The 20,982-nt window shown below is 43.0% G+C and overlaps 1 protein-coding gene across 7 annotated transcripts in view; it reads left to right on the top strand.

Annotated features, from left to right (window-relative positions):
- The window catches only part of CREB5 (cAMP responsive element binding protein 5), a 362,805-nt gene that overhangs the window by 254,996 nt on the left and 86,827 nt on the right, over nucleotides 1–20,982 (top strand). For all 7 annotated transcript variants that reach the window (XM_016222264.2, XM_016222265.2, XM_087821233.1 and 4 more), the window contains one exon: nucleotides 18,383–18,509. In XM_016222264.2, coding sequence (XP_016077750.1) covers nucleotides 18,383–18,509 — 127 coding nt within the window. The remainder of the gene's footprint in view (nucleotides 1–18,382; nucleotides 18,510–20,982) is intronic.

The following is a 20,982-nucleotide window of genomic DNA, read 5'->3' on the forward strand; positions in this document are numbered from 1 at the left end:
TCACTGAGCCAAACGGGCCAGGGCTAGAGAGCTGGGCATCTTATGCACTTTTGAAATGCCCTGCAGTTATTTTTCACTACCTATTCCTACAAAAGCCGGCAGATGCTTTTACAGCTTCATTTTTCATATGCAAAAGCGCCGAAGGAGTGGCTTTTGAGCCAACTGCACACAGCAAAAAAGAGCCCGGCTGAGAAGGGTGGGGCTGGGCCATTTGCTCTGTGAAGCTACCTTGTCTCCTGTCCCTGTTTCATTTTCATATTTAAACCAGGATGGCCAAGGTTTGCTTGCCTGCTTCCTTCCTTCCTTCCTCTCTTTTCCCCTGAAAGAAGGGGTGCACTCGGGACTGCAGATGTCGACTTAGAAACTAGGAGATGACAATGTATTTTGCAAAAGGCTTCAAGTCAACGTAGAGTGAAAAAGAAAGCTCTCTATGCTGCAAGTAATGGGGAGATCTTCTTATTATCTGGTTAGCACAGCACCTCACATAATACTTTGAGATAGGTCTTTCCAGGAACCATAAGTAATTTCTTGCAAAAAGGGAGGGTAGAAGTCACAAGAAACACAGAAACTACTTTCAGTACCTCCCATGAAAATACTACATAACAGTGATTGTGAAAATGTACCCCCCCCCCCTCATCTCATGCCTGTGTAGTTATTGAGCTGAAAGCAAGAAATAAGTGAAAACCAGAAATACTGGAGAGAAAACTCACTTATACAACTTTCTGTCTTGAAAAAGACTTTAGAATCAGAAAAAGTAGAGGCCAATTCTGGCTCCAATTTTACCTTTTCCAACACAACTTAATATTGGATAATAGGGCCCAGAGAGGTCCTTTGATTCTGTAAAAGGCTGAGCCCCTGCCCAGAGCTCCCAGTGCCTCCCTCCCACTCACCCTAAATCTCTCCCTTCTTTTCCAGCACCTTGTAATTCAGAAAGGATCCAAGTCGTGCAGTCGAGTCCATCAAATGCTTCTCCTAGTTTGTAACTCAGCCACCTACAGGAATCACTGGAAAGTGAGATTTAAAAGTCTAAGTGGATGTAGTTCCCAGCTTGGCATCTCTGAGGGGATTGGCATGAATGGATGCGCGTCAGATCCCACGGATTTCTAGATAGGGTGTGTCACCATTCAAAGAGATTGTTTTCATCTCTCGTTACACTGCGAGCAGCAGGAACTATTTACTATCTTCTCAGCTGGTGTTGACACACTTCTACAACCTTGCCTTGCACAGAGCGTTCACTGGGCCTGGAGCCCCTACCACCAGTATCCCCAGTCTCTCACATACACATACATGATCACACGTGCGCACATGCAGTGCAGGGCAATCTTCTCATCTTTCCTGGAGCAATTCTGTCTCCTCTTCTAGGACCCCTCCCCTGAAACCCCCAGGGGATTAGATATCACTCTGGAGCGGGGAAGACTCAGGCTCCTCCCGGTAAGCCCTGCCCTGACTCCCAGGCTTTGTCTGTTTCCCTAAATAGGTCATGACTTTTTTGAGGACAGGGACCATCTTTCATTCACTCTGGGCTCCCAGTGCAGTTCCTGAAACATAGCAGGAGCTGAGTAAATGTTTAAAACAATAAACTTAAAAAAATAATTTCAGTTGTGTTTCTGTTGGAGCATATTTTGATGCAAGCCACAAAAAGTAGGTGGGACAGAAATTGCCCTCCTGAGGGCCCTCTGGGTCCCTAGTCCTCTTGGGAAATTCGAGGAGTCAAATGCAGGGGAGTTTTTGCTCAGAACAGCTCCCTGCTTGATTTCAACTTTCTCCCCTAACCTATGTTTATCTTCATGGTCTTATTTATATCTATTTCCTTTCGATAAAAATAGAGGCTCAAAAAAGTGAGTTGACCACACAAGGGATGGTACTTTAGGCTTGTGCCTGGGTTCACAAATGTAGTTAACACGCTGCCCTGCGTGTGGAGAGCCAGCGAGATGCTTATTTTCTGAGTCATCTGACTTCTGAGTTTTCACTTTTTTAAGAGTATAATTAAGATAGGTTCCCAGGGATTAAAAAAAATTACCGTGAGTAAAGCAGACAGTCTATATGTTGAGACCCATATAAGGAGATTTGTGGGCACCCGCCCAAATTGAGAGAAGCATTAAGAGCTATTCAAAACCTACTGAAATGTCAACACACTTTTGAAAAGGGTCCATTAGGGATGCAAATGTATGGTTCCCTGATTATGATAAGCACAGGAAAGAAAACAGTGAAACCCATTAGGAGGTTTTGAGAACTTGGTTTTGAAGAGTGGAGAAGGCAACTCTGGTTTCTGCTGAGGGCTGGGCTTCCTTTCTTTCCCTCGCCCTTCTCTGTGTTCAGAACCTATAATCCTTACGATTTAAATGACTCTAAAAATTCCTCCATTTTTAGATAAAGCCAATCAAGTCATCTGTAAATGGGCCGACTTTGAAATGCCATCGATGTCAGATAAAATTCATTTTAATAAGATTCATTCTCTGGGTTACAAACTGTAACTTGTTTGTGGAAAGATCTGACATTAGAAGCTCACTTCAGGCTTTTGATGTGTTTTAGTTTGTTCTTGCTGGGGTTCTTCTATAAAAGACTAATTGTAACTTAAAAATCTGTAATTTTTACTATATAGTCTTCTACAAATCGACTCATACAAAGAGTGTATTTCTATTTAATAATCATGTAGGGCTTTTCTGTGAAAATAACTGATCATCGAATGAGAAGGACACCTTTAATTCCGGCTGTCGGGAGTTATTCACACATGATGTCAAAAGATATTCATAGTAATGGATAAATTGGGGCATAATTTTTGTGTAATCACTCTCAATGTTAAAAAAAATTAATTGATTTTTCCATTTTCCTTGATGTGAAAGGAACTGTATCAATTTCCAGGACGTCATAAAACAAAATATTTAAAGTATGTTTCAAATAATAAAAAAAAGAAATCCTTAACTTAATAAAGATGTGGAATTCATTTATGAAGAAAAACACTGGCTGTGGACCAATACTCCAAAGAGTTTGCCAGAAGTCTGCAGTAGACAGTTATTCTTGTATGTCCACTCTGCCCCATCACTCCTGAGCCCATTCCATATTAAGAAAATGAATTCTCTCAGCCACGCTGGGCTTTGAAATCATTGATTTTGTTTACTTTGTTTTTAAGTGAAAAAACAGAAGATCTTTTTTCAGCTTTCTGCCTTATAAGGAAAGCAGTCCCAACCACTTGTAACTATTGCTCTTGGGCCCTCTTTTAACTAAAGAGGTTTGTTTGGCATATATATTCGAGGCTTGGGAATTTTACATAAAGTTATGGTTTTTGACCCTTCTGGAGAGCTTCGGCCATTGAAACTATTGGCAAAAAATGGAAATCACTGAACTATCATAAGAACAGTTGAATGCTTCAGCATTAACCTAAAACAAATTACAAGTCCTGGGATGAACATTTCCATTTGGCATTTTTGCTTTTGTGCTTATCAAGAAAAATAGTCTCAGGCCTCATTCAGAAAGGCAGATCTATTACTAACAGCATGTAGGCAGATATGCAGGTACTTATATTGGATCACTTCTCTTAACTTCTAGAAACCCTTCCAGCTAGGTTATGGTATTCTATGCTCTCTTCCATCCAAATGGAGTAGACTATTCCAGAAAGTAAGCACAGATTTTTTCCAATGGGCAAAAGAAATCCAAATGACCGTACCTGTGGCAGCCAAAAGATACATAGGCTTCTCATCAGGGTGGTCTGAGTCTAATGCAATAGACTCACACAAAATAAATAATCATACCTATAAACATATCATTAGAAATAACATACGGAAAAGTACATGACCCTCTAAATTAGAGGCAACTCTAATTTGGGCATCAGAGAAAATTTTAAGAAAGTGATATTAAACTGCTGACTAAGAGTTGGTCAACAAAAGAGTAGATGGTTAGGCCTTTCAGGCAAGGCAGTGGCATGTATTAAGGCCCTGGGGTATGAAAGAGCTTGGCACGTTCTAGGAAGTAAGTGAAAGCCAGGTGGATGGAACATATTCAGTCAGGTGACAAAGTGATACTACAGACACCAAAGAGGCAGAACATTTAAAGGATGATTTTATTAAATACTAAATACTGAGGAAAGCCGTGGAAGACTGTTGAGCAGTGAAATGTCATGATTAGATTGTTGGTTCAGGATCATTCTGGCTGCAATGCAGAGGTTGGATTGGAGAGGAGCAAAACTGGAGGTAGAAACTGTTGGAAGAACCGAATGAGAGAAAATAGTGTTTTGGACCAGGATCTTGGCAGTGGGGATAGAGCCAAGTGGATGGATTCAAGGTGTTTTGGGGTGGAGTGGCTAGAACTTGGTGAGTGATTGGCAGTAGAGAATGAAGGATATCAAAGTTAATGCCTGAATTTCACTAATTCACTCCTATCATATGTATGTGTGTATAAATACATACATACATATATATACATATACATACGTGTGTGTGTGTGTGTGTGTATATATATATATATATATAAAATGAGATTTATTATAAGGAATTGGCTCACACCAATTACGAAGGCTGGGAAATGCCGTGACCTGCTGTTTGCCAGCTGGAAACCCAGGAAAGCTGGTGGTGCAAATTTCAGTCCATGCCTGAAGACTTGAGAATCAGGAGCACTGTGATGTAAGACCCAGTGTAGAGCCAGAAGAAGACTGATACGTCAGTTCAATCAGTCAAGCAGAGAGAGAGAATTCAACCTTCCTCCCCCTTTTGGTTCGATTCATGACCTCAACAGATTGGATGGTGCCCACACCCCTTGAGGAGGGGCAGTCTGCTTTACTCGGTTTACCAAATCAGATGCTAGTCTATTCCAGAAACAACTTCACAGAGAAGCCTAGAAGTAATGTTTAACCAGATATCTTAGCATCCCATGGCCCAGCAAGTTGACACATGGGATTAACCATCCCAGGCACCACAGACAGGACCATCCATAGCACTCAACATAGGCACTTAGGGAATGTTAGCGCTTTAGCAGGTAGGGTCAGGTGGCATTTACTACTCAGTAGTGAAAATGTTTTTCCTGGCAATTCACTGATCTGGGGGAATTTGAGCATTTTCAGAACCCCCAGGCCCAATGAGGCTGATGGTACAAGCTGAAAAAAACAAAACTGCTTATTTGAGGACCTGAACTACCTCTCCTAAGAGATGTTATTCCATTTAATTACAAATGACTTAACTCTAGAGCACAAAAGAGTGAAACCTTTATTTCATGCTAATTAAAAAGATCATTGTTCATATATGAGAAGAGACTGCCCCTTTCCCTATCCCTCAGGACTCCCGGGGCCTGCCCTACTTTGCTAAATGTTACCTGCACTCAGGGATCTTTGGAGCCTGCCTTTGTTCAAGGAAAGGGAATGTCTAAGAAAGGCCAGTGACAAATTACCCATTTGTCCCCAGCTTTGGGGAACCTCACAACTGACATGCTGCTTCCCCAAAATGAATAGTGCTGACCTCTCCATAAGTCAGCTTACTGACTCTTGATCATATCTAATCATATAACTTTAGGGTTAGAAAGGTCCTTGAAATTGATTGTCTCAGCCCCTTTATCTGACATGTGAAGAAACGCAAGCTATGAGGACTTGAGGTCATGGCCCTAGATCACCAGGCAAACCCGTGGCTGAGACAGTGATGCCCTATGGGGGTGTTCAAATTCAAAGCCATGTGGTGAGGGCTCAATTACTGCTCTATCTCTTTATGATCTTCAGATCAACACATCCGGAGAAAGTACTCTCTGGCCTCTTCTGGTAAGCAACTGAGTTGCAGGGGCCTGAGGAGAAGCCAAGCTGTCATCACAGATCAGCAACGGGTTTCTTAGGGACAAGTCAGCTCCTGGGAGCAAAGGGTAATGTGCACATGTTCTTTAAATGGGCTGTCAGTCACTTGCCATTCCTATTGTACTAGGGACGCACTGTCGATAGCTAAAATTGACATTCACTGTGACCATAACCCCACCACAAATTAAAATCAGACCCCAAGTCCCTCTGGGGAAGATGTTTATAAGCTGTAGGAAGACATCTGAAATGATACCAAATCACATTCTAAACTTGAAACCCCAAATACCACATTTGTTTGGGAGCAGGAATAGGACCGTCTGGGGAATAATACGGGAAACTGAGCAAGTCACTCTCTGGCAAAATGCAAGGCCACCAGGGAAGGGAAAGTGCCTTAGAAGAGATGTTTTATATATAAACCCTGGTGTGGCTTTTAACTAATCACTGAGCCTAAACAACATTTCCTTCGGAATGAACTTAAAGGGAAAATAAGCCCTTTCCAACTTCATGCCTTCAAAGCACAGATGTGGATGCCCCAATTGTATTTATAAATACACTGAGAAGGGGATTGAAAAAATATCATAATAAAACGGCTCTATCAAAATGCAAACCTAGGTTCCAAGGTTTGACTCAGATAAGTGTGAGTCAAGTGTGTTTAGGATCAAAAGCCTTTATATCACTTCTGCCTTTTAGCATGTAAATGTCTGTGAGTATGCACAGCGGATGTGTTTCTGCACACAGTATGACCACCATCTCAATCTCAGAACCTGATGAAAGAACCGACTCAGTGCACAGGGAAGCTATACTCAGTGGTTACTTGTGTGTCCAGCCATGAGTTGCATTGTAAATAGCAAAGCCGGGTTGAAAAGCCCTTTGAGATCCTTGGATGCAAACTACACAGTAAATGCCAAGTGTCATTATTATGAACTTTATTGCTATTATTTTATTAAGTGTTTCAGATAAATATCAATTTAGTTTCATGATAAGTGCTCCTGCAAAGTGGGAGAACTTGAAAAGTAGCTCCCGAAAGGTTGCACAAAGAGGACACACAAGTTTCCTAGAAACTCCAGCCCTCCCCGCACCCCCCTGCTCAAGTCAATTATTAGTTGAGTGCTCCTTCAGGATAGTGTTTAAAGTTAGCACGACCCTTAAAAAGAAGCCTGTCATGGATGCGTCATGGGCGAACTGCTGCCAGGACATGAGAGACCCTGTTCAGTGAGGCAACCTCATTAAGTCATTCAACAAACCTCTCTGAGTCAGGGATGAGCCCGGCTCGGAGAAGTCAGAGCAGGTTTCCCCAAAAAGACGGTACACTAGGGTACACCAGGCCTCTCAGATCCCACTGAGAGCCTGGATGTTTGGGACCTTTACACCAAGTTGCCTCACCCTGATATTTAGAACGATGTAGCTTTACTTTGTACTTTAAAACGACACCAGCACTATTTTTATTATCTGAAATATATTGTCTCTCGAATAGAATATACATCGATCATCGCCCAAGGGCCAAGCACACACAAAATGCTACAAACCTACAAACTGGCTATTATAGCCCTGTTTTTGCCAACAAGAAATCAGAGAAGTTAAACGACTTGCCCAGATCACACACTCAGGGCCCGTGGCAGAGCCACTGGGCAGCCCAAAGCCCACGCCTCGTCGGCCACGGCCACAAGAGGCTGCCTGATTCCACCTGCTGCTCAACGGTGGCACCCAGTGTTCTCGTGCTCACCTCGGTCAGCTGCTGTGCTCTGAATAAGTGAGAATAGACCTAACTTAGGACTGGGAGAGACCTGCCAGTTGCTCCTGCTCCCTGGAAACCAAGCCAGACGGGGACAAATCTATTTTTTAAGCGCCAAATAAGAGGAAATTCCAAAACCTCAGCAAGCCGTTTAATTGTTTTACACTAGTGCTGCTCGGGAGTTATTCTTTCTCCCAACCGAAATCCCAGGTGCTGCTCCTTTATTATTGTTATTGTTCTACTTCAGTTCTGCTTGAAAGTAACTGGTCGCCATTCTCTGAATATAGTGACTGAGGAGCTTGAAGGTCATTATCACCACCTCCCAGGCCTCTGGTTCCTTTTACTTTCCACCGAGGCCTTCCCTTCTGGCTTCGCATCTTGTTCTGCGCATCTTTGGAACCTTCTCAAGTTCTCTGTGTGTCCCCTCCTCCTCTCCCCCGTGATGTTCAGTCCTCGCCCCATAAGTACTTCTTTAGGATCTCACACCCAATACTATGGGTTTTGATGATTTGATTACAGCCGTGGTTTGCAGCTCTGTCGGGTTGTAACCGACTGAGGGCTTTGCCGAGCCTTGTCTGTGTTTCCTTGGACTACAAGTTACTCTCTCAGCATTTCTGTTCCTTTATCACTAAGAACAAAACTTGAACCCTGCCCAGCCAATGTGGCTCAGCGGTTGAGCACTGACCTAGGATCCGGGAGATCTCCGTTTGATTCCCGATCAGGGCATATGCTGGGGTTGCAGGCTCAATCCCCAATAGGGGGTGTGCAGGAGGCAGCTGATCAATGACTCTCTCATCATTGATGTTTCTCTCTCTTTCTCCCTCTCCCTGAAGTCCATAAAAACATTAAAAAAAAGAAAAAAGAAAGAGGCCTTTTAACAAAAAAAAACCTTGAGCCCTGGCTGGTGTTGCTCAGTGGTTAGAGATTCAGCCCATGCACCAAAGGGACTTGGGTTTGATTCCCAGTGAAGGGCATGTATCTGGGGTGCAGGTTCAATCCCCAGCACCATTCGGGGTGCGTGTGGGAGGCAACCAATCAATGTGTCTCTTTCTCTTTCTTTCTCTCTCTCTGTCTCCTTTCCTCCCTCCCTTCCACTCTCTAAAAATCAATGGAAAAAAAGAAGAATATTTGAGAAATCGGGCTTTTAGCAACCTAAGGTTGCATAGTCTATGCATGTCGTCACAGCTGCCCTAAGCCACTCCTTTCGCACATTGACACATCCCTCTTCTGCCAGTATATTTGTGGAGCTAATAATTTCTAGTGCCACCTACTAAAGAGCTGAAATAATACTGGTGAGTGGCTGGTTGGAGAGACTCATAAATTTGGTCTCCCAGGAGAGGTATTTGAAAACTGCCTAAGGGAGCCTGCCTGGAGATTCAAGAAGAGGTTAGATAAAGGCATTAGTGAGAGTGACCTGGTGGGGGGAGCTGTGCAAAATGCACAGGATGCGTCAAGGTTGCCTGGATGGTCTGGGCATCCCGTGGCCCGGGCCACTTGACACGTGAAATTAACCATTCCAGGCACCACAGACAGGACCATCCACAGCACTCAACATAGGCACTTAGGGAGTGTTATCTTAGCTCTTTAGCAGGTAGGGTCAGGTGGCATTTACTACTCAGTAGTGAAAATGTTTTTCCTGGCAGCTCCCCGGTTTGGAGGAGTTCTGTTAGTCTCAGAATGCTCAGTACAGGCCCAGTCCTAATGGGGCCGATGGCACCCTACTTAAAAGACAGAACTGCTCGTTCAGAGACCTGAACTACCTCTCTGAGAGAGGTTATTCTGTTTAATAACAAATGACTAACTCTAGAGCACAAAAGAGTGAAACCTTTATTCCGTGCTAATTAAAAGGATCATTGTTCATATATGAAAAGAAAGTGGCCCCCCTCCTACCCCCTTTTGTTTGCGCTGAAGTCTTTTGCAGCTAGAACTGCAAAATTAAGCTGTGTATTTGGAACGGAGATATTGGGGGATTGTGTTGGGTGTGGATTCCACCACAAATTACTCGTTAAGATTTGATAATTGACTGAAAGTCCAGAAGAAACAAAATAGAATTGCTGACTTAGAGTTGGGGGGAGGTGTCTGCAAGTTCAGCGAGCTCCCTGCCTCTACAGAACATCCAGGCCAGTGTGTTAGTGAATGTTTTCATGAATTATTCATTTATGGTGAATGGATGCAAGCAGCAATCACATGTAAATGACAAGGCTCATAATCAGAGGGCTACTTATTTGTCCTTATGAAGCAAGGGGGAAGCTTATTAACAACTTACAAACAGGAAGAAATTTTACTTAGAGATAAGCCTCTATGAAGAAACTTTTATGCACATGTAACCAGATGTAAATCATTTATTCGAGCGTGCATTCAAAGTCATTTTTATTACATGTCTTTTGATCTGCATTTACTTTCCAGTTATGAATAATTGATGCAACTGAGAAGTTATTGGCTAATTGAAAAGCCATCTCTTCGTGTCTTTAAGTCTGACCCATGGCTCAAGCCAAACTCTTCAGGCAGTTAGGGTCTTTATAAAAGCCCCTTATAAAGAGCCTTTAGCTTTTACAAGGGAAAAAATATCAGATTTTGAAAACAGATTTGTTTTCCCAACAGTCGTATACACCAGAAACCAATCCAACTGTGTTTTTGGTTAACTTAAATAAATCGGACCGACTGCATGATGAATTCAGATCAATGGAATAGAAATCAGCCGTTAAAAATGAAAAAAAAAAAAAGAGATTGATTAAATAGTGTTAACAGAATGTCCGTAAGCTTACATCTCCCCTCCTATTACTGCTCACTCTGTTTAAAACACTGGAAAGCACCAGGCTGGTGTGGCTCAGCCGTTGAGCATCGACCTAGGATCCAGGAGATCACAGTCTGATTCCCGGTCAGGGCACATGCCCAGGTTGTGGGTTGATCCCCAGTGGGGGCCGTGCAGGAGGCAGCTGATCCATGACTCTCTCTCTCATCATTGCTGTTTCTCTCTCTCCCTCTCCCTTCCTCTCTCTGAAATCCATAAAGATATATTAAAAAAATAAAATAAAACACTGGGAAGCATGAGTGAGCATCTCCTCTGCCCAACTAGCTGCAGCATCTATGCTATAAAAGCCAGCAAAGCTCCAGCACGAGGCAGCTCTGCTGGCTGTGTTATGTTTCATTCCTACCACTGGCTCTCTCACAGCCCAGCTTTCATTGAGAGAAAAAGAAGTTCCATTTCCAAAATATCAGACACTACATCTGTAAAATAAAGACGTTAGTAGCACAAAATTGATTTTAAAGGAGGCCCAAATTTATCTTGTGTGGGAAATGAAATCTCTGACACTCCGGGTGATAATGATCCCGAAAGTGTGCTTGTCGATATCAATAAGTCGGTGGGAAGGAGAAACGAGGTGTTTAGCTGACTCTGGTGGGGATGAAACTGGTACCTCCGAGCTCCGAGCCCTGAACATTATAAAGTGCAACCGTATTGCAGGGCAGGCATCCAATTTTTAAAACATCGTATAGATTGGAGACAGATGAGCGTTCCTGAATTATTCTTGGTCTTTTCTTATGAAACGCCTAAAACCTGATTTCAAATGGAAATTAGTTTAATTGATGCAAAAACAAATGGGTCTCGAACTTATTAGAAAGCTTGAGCTTAATCTACGGGGCACTGATAAAAGGTACGGGTTACCTTGGGGGTAACCATTTATGCTTATTGGGAACTGAAATGGGCTATGTCAGACTGTTAAGGCAAAGTGGAGTTTCACTTATGACTTGTAAATCAATTAAGCTCTTCTTATTAGGTAGCAAAGATATTAGTAATCACTGTTCTTGCAATGTCCATTGTTAGTTGAAGAGATCCTTGATATCCATGTTTTTATTGATTCAAGAAATATTCATTAAACACCCGCTAGGTATGATGCACTTCCTTAAATTTTAGAAATATCTGCAGTGACCAACAAGGCAGACACCATCTCTGACTTAGAAGGTTTATTGTCTAGTTGGGAGCAGAGACATTTTTTTTAAAATCACTAAAAATCATTGAGTGATTATAATTAGGAAGCTGAGATGGTAAACTCCAAGAGACCATGAAATACATCTGTTTTGTCTGTCATCATAATGTCACCAATCAGATATTTGTAAATAAATTATTATGCAAATGGCCTAGGTTGCCAACCAGTTGGCCACTCTGAAATGAGATTGTACAGAGCCTGAGCCATATCCATAGTAGGTGCCTCGTTGATTTTTGATCGACTCATGGATTCATTGATTGAATAAGTGGTGATAAATGTTACTGGAGAAAAGTACAGGGTGCACTGAGATGGCTCCAAAGAAGGCCCTAACCTAGTGTGGCTGCCCAGAGAAGGTGGTGAGCATTACTTCTGTTCAAGGCTCTGGCTGGAAGGGAGGTGACACTTTGGTGAAGCCAGGAGGAAGTCACAATGGCACGTGCAGTGTATGGAGCTCAGGTCCATGAGCTGGGGAGGCGGAGAAGGACCAGATGGTGCAAGACGTTGGAGCGATGTCAAGTTCTATCACAAAGAGATGGGCTTACTGGGATCTCAGATGACCTGGAGCATTTGCTGTGTTTCATTGGCATTTTACTAGTGTTTTAGGATAGAATGAGGCCTAGGGGACCAGGCAGAGGTTAGGGTACAAGGCACATTCTATTTCAGCACAACTGAATGTCTGCGTCACCATAGAAAAGGGGGTAGGGACAATTCTTGCAGGAAGGCTCCAGACCTTTAGCAGAGGTCTTCCCCTGAGCATGAGAAAGCTTTGAAAGGGAAAATACACATTTTAATTGAATTCCGCTGATATTTTGGTGCCTTTTCTCAGGCTAAATATTTCGACTTCTTTTCTTAAATTTCTCACTTGTTAAAAGGGGAAATATTGTATTTGCCATCCAACTTCAGGAACTTGGCAGTGAGGCTGAGCGGAGCATGAGCTCATTCAAAAAAAGATATGGGTAACATGATGTCTTCGCAAATCCTGGCCAGATAACTTTCTTGTTTTCTCAATTATTGCTTCTGTTGGAATCTGTCATTGTTTTCAGGAAAAACAAGATACCGAGAACTGATCTCTGGGGAACTAACTTGGTTCCATTTTGAGGAAATATTCTCAAGGATCCTTTCTGAGGAATAATCTGAAGTCATTTTGAAATTCCGTAAAACTGTGGGTAAGAAGAGTCTATTTGCCTCTGTGGAAGCAAAAGTTGATGGGTTTTTTAAAGAAATATCTTCTACACACAAGGAGTTTGAGGTGTTTTGATATCTGTTAGGTTGTAGTTCTTTGTTTAAAGCTAAGGATTGGTGTTCTCTAGGGTTCCAGCCTTAAGCCACAGTTTCTTGTTTGAAGTTCAGTGATTAGTCTGCTATTTGATCTGTGTTTCAGAATAATAACAAAAACAACAAATTTTATTGAACATATCCAATATATTTAATATGTGGTATCTCATAAGGCCATGGGGTAAATAGCTCTATCATTGCATTTTACAGTTGAGGAAACTGAGGCACAGAGAAGCCAAGTAACTTGCCCAAGGTCACACAGCTAGTAAGTGGCGGAGCTGGGATTCCTCCCTGGCAGACCGCTTCCTGGCCCATGATCTTCGCTGCTCCAGTTTACAATGTAACTATGACCCTGGAAATAATTAGCTCTATTGTCTTTCCATTTCACATTCTACCTGATGATCCTGACAATTTGCTTTCTTTACAAAAATAGGAATTTTTAATCTTCACTTAGGAGGAGTTATCGAGCCCTTCTCTTTACAAACTGCCTTCTCTTCAGAGTTAAGAGTTTGTGTCCCCTCTTTGGCTCTTCAGCCTCCTGTCCCAGACAGAAACTAGCCTCCCAGGTAAGGCCCCAGCACTTCATGTAAGGAGCTGTAAAGGAAGCACATGGTTCTTTTCATTAGCAAATACAAAGATCGTGGCAATAAGCTTTCTGTAGTCTGTGTGTGAAATTGTTATTTAAATGAGAAAGAAGCGTGGGCCCCACGGATTAGATTGGGCCCCATTTTCCCAACTTCTCCCACCTTTTAGGGACACCTTCTATTTGGGATTTATTCGCGTTTCAAATGTCGTCTTGACGTTAAGAAGTAAGTGCTGTACTGGCTCGATTTTATTTACTTTGGACACCAACCAAAATAACTGGAGCCAGGTGCTGGGTTAACCACGGTGGGCGTATCGGTGGGTGTATCATTGCGCAGTGAAGAAAAGCTTTATCATAATGGACCAGAGAATCTCGCTAGATTTACATCTGATTTTCATTGTGGAGGCCTGGAATCTGAATTTTAGAGTTTCAGGAGATTTCCAGATGGCCTGTCCTCTCGTTAAACATGAGGAAGTGGAGAGCCCAAGGCCGAGGAAGTTTCTTCCCCAGCCTCAGAAACTCCAGCAGCTGAGGCGTCTGGCCCGCTGCTCCCTGCCCGCCCTTCTTTCCATTTCGTTGCTCTGAAGCTTTTCTCCTTCCACACCACCCCCCTCCCAGGTCCTTTTGTTGTTATTTTTTTATCTGCTCAATGTTTCTTAGATGTCTGTTGTCTTGATTTCAATGCCAACATCGATCTTCTCGTTTTCTGACCTAATTTTTTTTCATCGTCTGCTCCTTCCCTTTACCTGATCACGACCCTGGCAGCTCGGTCTGTCCTGAGAGTTTAATAGATGTCATGGATCTTGTGAAGACCTGGGAAAGGAGAGCAGTCTGCGGTGACCCTCCTGACACCTCCCAGGCAAGGGCCCTGGGCCTTAGCCCCTTAAAAATCTCTGGGCTTGTCCAAGGGCAAGGAAGACCAGCAGGCACAGCCCTGGCTTTTCAGACACCCCGAGACTGGAAAACATCCTTTGGGGGGGGGAGCGGGCATGAAATCGCTTGCTGTGGCACCGAGCATTCTGCTCAGGACAGTGAAAACACAGTCTGTCATCTTTGACATTTTAATTGAAAGAAAAGCTTACAGAGATTTCAGCCGTAAGCAGTATGTTTATACAAGTGTATAAAGAGGGATACTCTGTCACGTTGGAAAACTCTTAATGCTACGGGACTCGGTTTAGTAATTGAACAATCCAACATGAGCTCACACATCTTACCTTGTTCCATGCCTCAATAATTTTTAGTAGAAATACTTTACCTAGAGGCATATGGTTATTAAAAAGGAGGCTCGGCTCGCTCAAAGTCTGGAGTTATTAGCTCATGGCAACAAGCCTGCACTGGAGAGACTGTCGGGCCTTTGTTTTCACAACTTTGCTGCAATTTGCCATCTCATTTTCGGAGTCTAACTGATGTATTGTTTGGGAAGTTTTGTGTGTTTTTTCTTTTGAAAGGAAGAAAACATAATTTCACATGGATGAGTGACTTCTCATCTTAGCAGCATTTTACTACTTCATTAGAAAGTGCAGGGAACGGGGTGAACATCAGAGGAAATGGACTGTGGATTTATTTTAGTATAAAACATCACTAACAACTTAGTTATGGGGTCCATCAAGGGGTGATGGGGAAACTCTCTGTTGCAAGTTGGATAGAAATCCTGCTTCTTGCCATGGCCCATGTGACCTTCGGCGGATTTCAATGTTTCTGAATTCGGCTTACTCCTGACTAAAGGGAGTAACATGCCCTACCTACCACATTGCATTGTTTCCAGTCACATGAAGGTGAAGATATTTTGAAAAACATGAAGCAGTTTATAAGTGCAATATAAAAAGTTTTATACAAGGGCAGGGTATTAAATAATAATTATTTCTATATACCCAAGGGGAGTTAATTAATGCAATTATTCCCTTACCACTCCTGCTTCAATGATCTGACTACTCTGGACAAATGATTATTTCCTGGGCCAAGCTACATAATTACTTCAGTCTAGTCCTTTGTAGACCCTGTGATGGATAGGCATAGATTTTTTTTTTTCCTTTCAGTTTTTGTGGTTTTAAAAGCCCAAGCAAGAAGCCTAGAAAACTCCATCCGTTTCTGAGGTAGAGTTGGGGATATTATTTACAGAATCTATGTAAAATGGTAATTCAAAATTATTTAAAATCCAAATGTGCAGCGTTCTCAAATAACCATTTTCCCCTTCAAGCATACATTGCTAATTGGTCTGATTGGCATCATTAGGTAGTTATTATTTTAATCCCAAAGGAGCCCAGTACCTTGAAAGCCTTTCTTAATTAATGAAGGAATACTTGATATTTTAAAATCGAGTAGATTTATGCATGTGTGGAAATAACTGACCTAATAAGAACGTTGAATTAAATGAAACATACCATTCCCCAATTATTCTACACCACTGGGAGTTTTCCATAGTCTTGGAAAGAATGAAAACTCGTTTTAAATTTAATTACTTTAGCATCTCCATTTGCATCACCATTAAGTTGCTTAATTGATTCTTTTTTTAAAAGAAGACATCAGTAAAAAATATATAACCAGTTTTCTATTAATATGTCATGTTGGAAACAAAATGTAAATGATGGTAATATGTTGCCCTTTGTTCATGAGGATGATATTGCCAATCAACATAATAAACATTTTAGTTGTCTTTCCTATAACAGTTTTTGCTTTTTCCTGACTATAATGGAAGTAGTATTCCCCTTGGTGACTAGGGAAACAGACACACAGTAGAAGGCTGTATACACACATGTAATGTATGTATAGGTGTGTGTATTTATATGTATTATATATATATGTATATATGTTCGTACACACGTCTATCTGGATGGATATATAGATCCATAGAAGAAAAGGTGAATGGGTGGATGAATGAGTAACTATCTGTAGGAATACTCTCAATGAATTTTTCTCATTATGAAACTGGGGTGTTCAGATTATTATTATTTTTTTTAAATATTTTTATTGATTTCAGAGAGAGGAAGGGAGAGGGAGAGAGAGATAGAAACATCAATGATGAGAGAGAGAGACCTTCATCGACTTCCTCCTGCACGCCCCCTACAGCACTCAACCACCGAGCCACATCGGGTGGGTGGGAGTTCAGGCTATTAATCTTGTCTTTAAGGGAACTGAAAATTATTAAGTATGATATAGTTTATATACAGCTATTTTATTTTCAGTAAATGTCTCAAACCAAACAGTAAGACTGGAGCATATAAAACAAACATTGTCTGTTGACTGTGCCACGTGGTACAGGCGTCTGACTCGAGGTAGCTATCTCTGAATGAGATAAGATGTTAAAACTCGGTGAACTTACAATCTGCTGTCGAATTCTAGAGCCCTTGAGGTCAGGGGTTTCCTAGAACTAGAAAAGCTGAGGGGCCTTCCGAGGCCCTCGCTGTCCTTACTGTTAAGCCATACTCCAAAGGTCCCAGGGCACATGTCAAGAAATCTCCAAGTACTTCATGTGCTTTTCTGAAAACACTCATCTCGTGGTTACAAGCTACTTACATCGGCCTGCCCGGGGAACTACTCACACACGTTCTAGTTTAAAAACCGCGTGTAATCTGTGTATATCTACACAGTGTGAAGGCTTTATATTCTTCCATATTTTCATTTATACAACTTCCTAAACATATAAATATTGACTCATTTGTGACTAATCCTTTTATGAAGTGCGAGACTCTGATAGCTAGCTGTATTTCCAAAGGAGCTGTCGGGCCGAAAGTGGAAAATGTAATCTTCTGTGGAATTATAACAGCCTGGAGAAGAAAGGGTGTGTTGAGCTCTCCCCCATATCTGTCTCCCAGTTCCCCGTGAGACCCCAGGGGAGGCGGAGGAGCCCCGGGGAAGGGGCATCCGAGGGGCTCGGACGGGGCTGCCTGACCCTGCAGCGCAGGAAGGCATGGCCTCAACAGACCATCTCTCTCTGCAACCTTACCAGGAGGATTGTTTTTTTTAAGAAAATGCATTAATTTTGTTAGCAGTAGTTTCTAGCATGGCACTCAGGATGGGATGGCCTAACGTACCGATGCAGAGGTCCTGAGGTGGCTTGGTTTACTTTTTGCTTTGTCTTGTTTGTTGTTAAGCCTTGAACTTAGTGGCTTGACGTTTATACAGCTCCCCAGAGCAAAAGCATCGGGAGGTTGAGAATTTAGCCAAGCAGGCCACTTGTTTGCCATTTTTAATAAACACAAATAATTCCCTTTTCCCTCAGCCCCATATTCCCTGGCTCATTAATTCAATTTAAGGCCCTTAAAAAAATGTTCTGGCAAATTGAAGCGAAAGCTCAAACTATGTATTCCCTGGGGGAAGGCGAGCTTACCCACATCCTGCAGGTCAGGCCAAAAGCACTTTCTGTCAAACAGCCTAACACCTCGAGTTATTATGAAACGAGGCCTTGGAAACTGGGGGCTGGGCTCCGACTCGCCTGGCCACAGTGCCCTGGAAGCAACCCGGCTGCTTTCATTCGTGTCCTGGCTTTCTTTTTTTTCCCCCACTCACAGTGAACAGTGAAAAAGTTAAAATAGATTTATATTGGGAATTCATGAATGAAGTTGGCTCTGCACATCCAGATAGTGAGAATGTATGCAGAGCAAAGCCAGGGGGGCTTCCAGGCAGAGGTGTGGGAGAGTGTGGCTAAAACACCTGTACATACCTCTCAGGCTCTGAGGCCCTCCAGAAAGCAGAGACTTCCCAGTCACCACAAGACTTCACCACCACATCTCTTGGCTGAGATGCTGGGGTTTTAAAAGATTTATCAGCTCGTTGTCTATTGAACATCAGTTAGATAACAGAGGTCAGGAAATGAAGCGGAATTTGATGTATTAACTAGGAAGCAGCAAAGGAAGCCAGACTTGTGTTTTATTTGTTATTATATCCCTAATATCCTCAATTACGTGGCTCCCATCAGAGGATCTGATCTGTTGCGCGTGTAATGGTGCTGTCCCTGCTGGTTCTGGCTGGGGGGGACCAGGCAGTGACTCCCCTGCCCAGGGCATCAGGAATAATATTTGCCTTTTGTTCTTTGTCCCCAGGCCTGTCCCAGGCTCTCTATCTTCTCTGCTACACATCCACAACAGACAGAGACAGCCCATGCCAGCCTCCATGCCCGGGACCCTGCCCAACCCTACGATGCCGGGATCTTCCGCCGTCCTGATGCCAGTAAGTGCGCCCCACTCCCTCCGAGTCTCGCCCCGTTTGAAAAAGTAAAGGGAAAGCTGATGTAACTAATGAAAATTAATATAAAATCTCTAAAAAACATATCCTAAAAGTCATAGGCCCTAGAAATCTGGGCCTTATCTCCCTGATTGTCAAGGCACCAGCTCCTAACTATAGCGCTGGCATTTCGAGCATAGTCTTCTAGGGCTCCCGCTGCAGGAAATGGTGATCCCCTGGGTAGCAAGAAAGTCTGTCTGCAGGCAAAGATGAGATTCGTAACTGATTGGTAGGACATGCTGCTCCGCCACACATTTCACACGGCCTTGGGTCTGAAACAAACGATGCGTTTGTTTAGTCACTCAATCATCCCACAGACCTTTGCTGAGCACCTGCTATGGGCCAGCTACTAGGCAGCTGCTGGGGTGCGGTGAAGAACAGGGCAGGCACTGCCTTTAGAGTTCCCGGGCTGTGATATTCTATCATCACAGTCAAACGCTTAAATATTTCATGAGAATGAACATCCATTTATCATTACGAAAGCCCAGCGAAGTGCAGACATTTAGCTCCTGGCCTCCAGTTTGCTTCCAGGGAAAAGAAGCTCAGAAAAAAGGGGAGCTCCTTTCCCTGGGTGTTTTACCTACAGTGCTAAGTGCTGTTTGTGTCAGCAAAGCCTCTCCTGTCGCCTGACCCCTGATTCTAGTCCACTCCTCAAAGCCACACCCCCGGGGCAGAGCCTTATTAGTATGACGCGCCCAAGAGTTGTCTTGAAGAGGCACTTGATGACCCCTATAATCATTTAGAGGTAAATGTGCGATTTTTTTAGATAGAGAAGTCAGCCTGTTTTCAATATTCTGTTTAATTTGTGAGTCACAGGGTAGAAATAGTCACAGACTGTGATTTTTCCGAAAAGCGGGGAGCACGGCCGACTGCGGATCCGGAGGCTGGAGCAGGCTGCTCTCAGGGTTTGCAGCGCATGGGGGCTGGTGGCTTGGGGACCTCCCGAGGAGTCATCGGTACTTCGGGACGGTCAAATGATCAACCAAAAACTAAGAGCAAAAGCTCACTTGGGCTTGATTTCCCTCTCAGAGAAGGTCACCAGTTGGTAAAAGGGGTCGAATGCTATTCCAGCTGCCCTATTCCCCAGCCTCTGGAAGTGGGAGTTATCAGTAATAAGCATTTTTCAGAGCAATCTTCATGACTTAAGAATTAGAGTACACACCCACGCACACCCACAAGGAATTAGAGTACACAAATATAGTTAATGGCACTGAACTGTACACTTTAAAATTGTTAAAATGGTAATTTTGATGTTGTGTATATTTTACCATGATTTATAAAAATAATGTAAAAAATTAGAATGTCTAGACTGCCTAGAGATTTGGGGAGATATGAGTGTAAGTATTTTATTTTATTGACTTGGTAAAGCCTCCAAAGGTTTTGCAGGAGTGCTCTAGAGCATCTAGAAAATTCTTTAACTAGCTCCTTTGGAAACAGTCTGATACGTCCGTACACTGTAGGTGACATATGGACTCATTCAGGCTAAGGCGAGGCTGATGCTGTTTTGCAGTGACGGAGCGAGGCCACCAGTCACTCAGGGGAAGGCTTCTAGCAGCACCTCTGCTAATCACACAGCATCCGGACCGCGCCCTGCCCCAGGGCTGGGCACAGCAGGAGCTGCAGTCACAGAATCGCAACAATGCCAAGGGCATTAAAGGGTCATTTAGCTCAACGATCACCCTCAACTCTCCTGAGAACTTTCCCTCAGCGATAAGGAACTCTGTATTTTCCAAGACTACCTAGGCTCACTTTTAGCAGAAACCTGGTTCCCTAAAATTTCCGACCATTGTTTGCATTTCCATCTTTTGACAAATGGAAAAACTCCTGCATTGAAGAACCCCCCCTAGGAACGTCTCAGTATTTTCTGTGTGATTTGAGCCTAAAGTGGAGGGTGAGGAAAAAGGAGGTTTGTAGTTGTGAGTACACAAAACAGAGTTTATCTTTATATTATTATTTAGTAATTATTGTATTATTTTCTGTAGGAACAACTGTAAACCTACTTTTGTAAACCACCCTGTGTATTTGCTTTATTTGGGTTCTTTCAAAAGTGCTAATTTTCTACTAAACAGAAAATATTCATCGGACACATTCTTCTAAGACCGAAATAGAGATTTTGCTGTATTTACTTTTTAACAGGGACACCCTGGAGAGAAAATGCCAGAGCTCAATGCAGCTGTTTGAATGATGTTGATGCTAGACACAGTGGCGGGTCAGCGGGACAATGGGGGATCAGTCGATTGTGTCGTACAAAGCCCTCCACTGCTTTCTTCAGCTACCCCAAGGCTAGTGCCACCTGCCGTGAGGCCTGAAACTGCTGCTGTGCGGTCATGACTAGGTTAACAGGGCAGAAGATGAAGATCTAATACCCAGGCTGGGTCATTTCAGTTGAGTAAGAACGACAGGCAGACCCACCAGAGAT

The sequence above is a fragment of the Miniopterus natalensis genome, chromosome 10, assembly GCF_054644295.1.
Source record: "Miniopterus natalensis isolate mMinNat1 chromosome 10, mMinNat1.hap1, whole genome shotgun sequence".
NCBI lineage: Eukaryota > Metazoa > Chordata > Mammalia > Chiroptera > Miniopteridae > Miniopterus > Miniopterus natalensis.